The sequence below is a fragment of the Netta rufina genome (genome assembly GCF_964035555.1).
Source record: "Netta rufina genome assembly, chromosome: 4".
NCBI classification, from domain to species: domain Eukaryota; kingdom Metazoa; phylum Chordata; class Aves; order Anseriformes; family Anatidae; genus Netta; species Netta rufina.
This window is the reverse complement of record NC_140127.1, coordinates 10,099,501-10,104,491: the sequence shown is the minus strand read 5'-3', so window position 1 is coordinate 10,104,491 and position 4,991 is coordinate 10,099,501. Positions and strand designations below refer to the sequence as shown.

General features: G+C 58.0%; 1 protein-coding gene across 1 annotated transcript; it reads left to right on the top strand.

The window, feature by feature from the left end:
* Positions 1-3,720: 3,720 nt before the first annotated feature.
* Positions 3,721-4,716, top strand: ATOH1 (atonal bHLH transcription factor 1; the record flags this gene model as incomplete). The annotated part of the gene is made up of 1 exon (XM_084286395.1): positions 3,721-4,716. One exon carries the CDS (start codon positions 3,721-3,723, stop codon positions 4,714-4,716), a length of 996 nt encoding a protein of 331 aa, XP_084142521.1.
* Positions 4,717-4,991: the final 275 nt, after the last annotated feature.

Genomic DNA, 4,991 nt, shown 5'->3' with positions numbered 1-4,991 from the left:
CGTCATTCAGAGGGGCTGGTTTTCACAGCCATCCCCACCAGTGGTTTCTGAACATTGAGTTGGAGCTGCACAGTGCTGGAAACTTGTTCCCGGACACCTCTTTGCTGTCAGGGATTAACAGAATTGGCTGAGGACCTCCTGTGGATGGAGAGGTGGGTTCTTCTTGGCTGACAAGTGTTTCCTTTTTGTGGGGAAGTACTCTGTAATCTGGGGGATTGATGTAAATGTTGGTTAGCGCCCACGTGCATCTGTCTACTTGCTTTTGTCCCTTAGAGGACAAAATCCTTCCTTATGTTACTTTTGCTTTCATGACTCCAAGTGTGCCAGGAGTTTTGTGGGTACTGGAAGTGCCTGGATGTGGGGACTCCTTATCCAAAGCCCTGTACAACTCCAGCAGATCCCTGCGTTCCCAGGTTACTGCTCTGGTAACACAGTTAGTGTTGTACTTGTTAAAATGCCAGATTCTTCCTTTTTTCCTTTTGCTGACATGTCAGCTGTTATTTTTTTCCCATTTCTCTACTGTAATATGTTACCTGTGTTCCACAGAGTGTCTGCAAGCTAAATTTTAGTTTATGGTCTGACCCTATTGTTCTAATATTTTCCCAGAGCAGGTCCTTATAATTCTTCTCTGGTTAAGCCTACAAAGAGAGAATGCTCTGGCAATCACTTAACAGTAACAACAACAACAAATCTATGCCAGCAATTCTGTGCCTAGAAATCTGAAGTGCTTATATTCCCTTTGCTCTTGTGCGAGATCCACTGAGAGCAACTGGAGCTGACCAGATGTAATTTGAAGGGAATATGTTGGATGGATGTTAATTTTTGTATCTTAAACTAGATGGAAATGTTGTTCTTACACTAAAACTTGATGGCAGTGGTCATTTTACTGGTTAAGGGGTTTAGTAAAATGTATTAAGTAGCAGCATGCTAGACAGCAGTTGCTTTTAAAATACTTTCTACCTGCAGTGTCTTAAGCAGGAGACAGTTGTTCTGTTGTTGCTCATTTCAGGTGACTGGGACATGGACTTGTGGGTAGCGTGTGTGAGCACACACAGGCCCAGCAAACTTCTTGCAGCCGCAGAGGGCAAGCAAACTAAATCTGGAATAAAATCACTATTAAAGGTGTGAGGAAATGAAGTTAGAAAAAGTTGAATCAATTTATGCAGAGGCATAAAGCCTCTGAACATGTCCCTTGGGCCTGATACTCATGCTTTTATTGCATTAAAGCATTTTTTCATCGCAACAAAAACCTTCCAATGCTGTGCAAGGTATACTTTTTCTGAAGCTGTTCACTCTTCTTCCCCCAGCACTTAGTTCTGGTGCGTACTCTGTAATGCAGACCCTAATCCAGGAGCTACTTGGTCTCCACCTGTTGCTGGGTCTCTGGGTTGAAGTTGCTCTCAGGGGCAAAAAAAAAAAAAACAAGCAAATCCAGCCCTCTGCATCGCCGTGGCCAGGCTCTGCGCTTAGGGCAGGCAGCGAGCGCTTGCTTGCTTCCAAACCATCTAGGGAAACAGCCCCTGAAAACGCCTGTGTGATGGTGCTTTGTGGTTTGCTTGGGTTTGGTTTTCTGAAGGCCTGTTATGAATGAGTCCCACAGCCAAGTGTCTCAGCTCTCAGAGACTTTGCAGGGATTGAAGGCCTTTAGCAGCTTTCGAGGAAATTCCTTGCCAAGCAGTTTCCATGCCACAAAGCGTTTAAAACAGTGACTGAAAGAAAATCATTAGTGATACTTCCATAAATAGAAAGCAGTTTATTTTAAAAATATTAACATAAATTAAATTCTCAGCAACAGTTGGAGCATCTTAAACAAAGGGGCAAAGCATACATAGGTATAAATTCTCCAGATAAGATTTCCAAATATATGATGAAGCTGAATTCATTGTGAATTCAGTGGCCCCAGGGGGTAGGCAAGTACTGCTGAACGATGCTTTACAGGTCTCTTGGGGACAGGGTAGGTCCTGACTGTGGTTCTGCCCCAGATCTTTACGGGGCAAATGTCACCAGGAAGCGGGAATCACTTTTGTGGGCGCTCACCTACTCAAAGCGGGTGATATTTTGAAAAGATCCACCCAGGAAGATTGCTTTGCAGACCTGGGGCATGTCTGCGTCAGTGGCAGTGTGGTCCTCGTTACCCATGGGTGAAAAGCGAGTGTAAAAGGGCAGGTTTCACACGTGTTGGAGGCTGCAGTGATGGGCTGAGTACCTGGGCTTTTGCGTTCCTCACAGTCATCGCTTCTGATTCATATTTAAAACACTTCTGAAAGTAAAGTACCACGTGCTGATCATAGCGGGAGTCTTTAGAGGGACTTCTTGGATCCTGATCCGCTTTAAGCTCACGTGTTCAGAATAATGTGACAATTAACACTTTGTTGGGTGACTGTTCCGATGATGCAGCAGGTGAGGCCAAAAACCATCAGGCTGGGCAGTCTCTTTACGTATTTGCTGCAGCTCACCACAGATGCAGGTTTGTGATGTCTGGATGGGGTTTGCCATCCCAGTGCTGGAGACCTGTGCATGACTTTGGTCGGTGACGCTGAGGCCGTGCTCTCTACCTGCTTGTGCACTGCACTGCCCAAAGAGCAGCTCACCCTGCCAGGAGAGGCACGGAGAGGGTTCTGCTGGCTTTTTTGAAGGGAAGGGAGGAGAAAGTGGGGCAAGGCAGGAACGAGATACTTCCTAATCTGTGGCGGTGCCTGCCGAGCAGCCTGCTGATCCTGAAACGTGATTGAATGAGTAATTAGACTGTTGAGTACAATTAAGCTGAGGGCTGACCCATGCGCTTTGTGTGCTTTGAAAGTGTCTCTGCCTGTAATGATAGAGGAGGCTTTTTTTTGCAAGTTTCTCCCTCCTCCCCCCTTTTTGTAACCTGTTTTTCTGTGCCACCACTCTGTGCCTGACCCCACGTTGCTGCCTCAACCAGCCTGGGGAGGAGGGAAATCTGCATCAAGACAGGGAGATCCGTCCAGTTTGCTTTCCCTGGAAGGCTTGGACGCTTTTCTGGGAGCGGGCAGCCTCCTCTGGGAGGCTTCCCACATCGCTGCTATTGTCGGGTCCGCGTTTGGGGCCGGTGTGCTTGTGTTTCCGACTCCCGTCAAGTCCCCGTGGCGGCAGGGCGTGCCTCGCACCGCTTCAAAAGAGCCAACTCCTACAAAAGGAGAGAAAAAAAAAAAAAAAAAGAAAGAAAAAAAGAAACTCAAGTAGGCTCGAACATACAAAGAGAGGGGAAAGAGAGAGAGAGAGAGAAAAGCGCCGCATACACAATGAGCTCCCACAGCCCCGGCCGCCCCCTCCCCGCTCACTTTTACCTCAGCCCCGGCCCCGCCGCGCTCCGTGAGGCTCCGTCAGGCGCCGCGCGTGCCGCTCCCCCCCTACCACCCCTCCCTCCCCTCCTTCCCCCCCCCCCCCCGCACCCCCCCTTTCCCGCCCGCCCCTCCCCGCCCCGCGCCATTGGCCGCCCCGCCACGCGACCGGCGCGAGGGCGGGCGCGAGGGCCGGGGCGCGCGGGGGCCGTGCGCGGGACGGGACCCCGGCGCGTGCCGCCGCCGCCGCCTTAAAGGGGGGCGCGGCGCGCGGCCGACACCGGAGACGGGCGGGCGGGCGAGCGGGCGCCACGCGCGCGCTGCCAACCGCCGCCCTCAACGGCCGCTGTCGTCGTCCCCCACACGCACGCACACCAAGCCCGCAGCCCACATGGGCTCGCGCTGAGGCGGCGTCGCCATGAGCCTGCCGCGGGCCGCCGAGTGGGCGAGTGAAGGCGGCCGGGACGCGGCGGCGGTGGCGGTGGCGGAGCCGCTGCTGGGGCTGGGAGCGGGGCTGGAGCCGCCCGGCTGCGGCTTCGCCCCCGGCTGGCTGGGCGTGTGCTGCGCCGCGCGCGTGGCCGCCCCGCGGGACGACGAGGAGGGCGAGGCGGCGGCGGCGGGGCGGCCGCGGGGAGCCGCAGCCACAGCGGGGCAGGAGGGGAGCGGCCCCGGCGGGGCGCGGGGGGCGGCGGGCGGCGGCAGGGCGCGGGGTGGCGGTGGAGGTGGAGGTGGTGGAGGTGGCGGTGTCCGGCCGCAGGTGAGCGGCGTGCAGAAGCAGCGGCGGCTGGCGGCCAACGCGCGGGAGCGGCGGCGGATGCACGGGCTGAACCACGCCTTCGACCAGCTGCGCAATGTCATCCCCTCCTTCAACAACGACAAGAAGCTCTCCAAGTACGAGACGCTGCAGATGGCGCAGATCTACATCAGCGCCCTGGCCGAGCTGCTGCACGGCCCCGCGGCCGCCGCCGCCGCCGCCGCTGCTGCTGCAGCCGCCGCCGAGCCGTCGCCGGGCAAAGCCGAGCCCCGCGGGGCCCCCTTCGAGCCGCCCTGCGCCGCCGACGGGGCCGCGCTGCCGGGGCCGCCGCCGGCCGGGCCGCCCCCCCTCGGGCACGGCCACGGGCACGGCCACGGGCACGGGCACGGCAGGACTCGCTTCCCCCCGCCGCCGGCCGCGGGGGGCTTCCCGGTGCCGCTGGACCCGCTGCGCTTCCCGTCCTTCCCGGAGGGCGCCCTGCTGGGACCCAAAGCGCCGTCGCCCGCGCTCCTCGTGCCGCAGCCCGGCCACCACCAGCAGCACCCGCAGCACCAGCACCAGCAGCAGCAGGAGCGGAGCAAGGCGTCGCCGCGCTCCCACCGCAGCGACGGGGAGTTCTCGCCCCGCTCGCACTACAGTGACTCGGACGAGGCCAGCTAGGGCGCTGCCGCCCGCCCCAGCACGGACTTGGCCGCCGGCGGCCCCGGGAAGGGCTCCTCATGGGCGGCACAGCCGCCCCGTCCGCGTTTGTACCTTCGTCCCGATGTGTAGCTGCCGCCCGCAGAGCTCCCCGTGCCCAGAAGCCGCCGCCGGCCCCTCCCGCGGCGACCCCCAGCACCCCGCATGCGGTCCCGTCCCGCGATGAGCGGGGCCAGGCGGCTTCCCCTGCCCGCCGTCGGGGGGATCCCGGCGCAAGCACTTTAATCCTGCGGCTG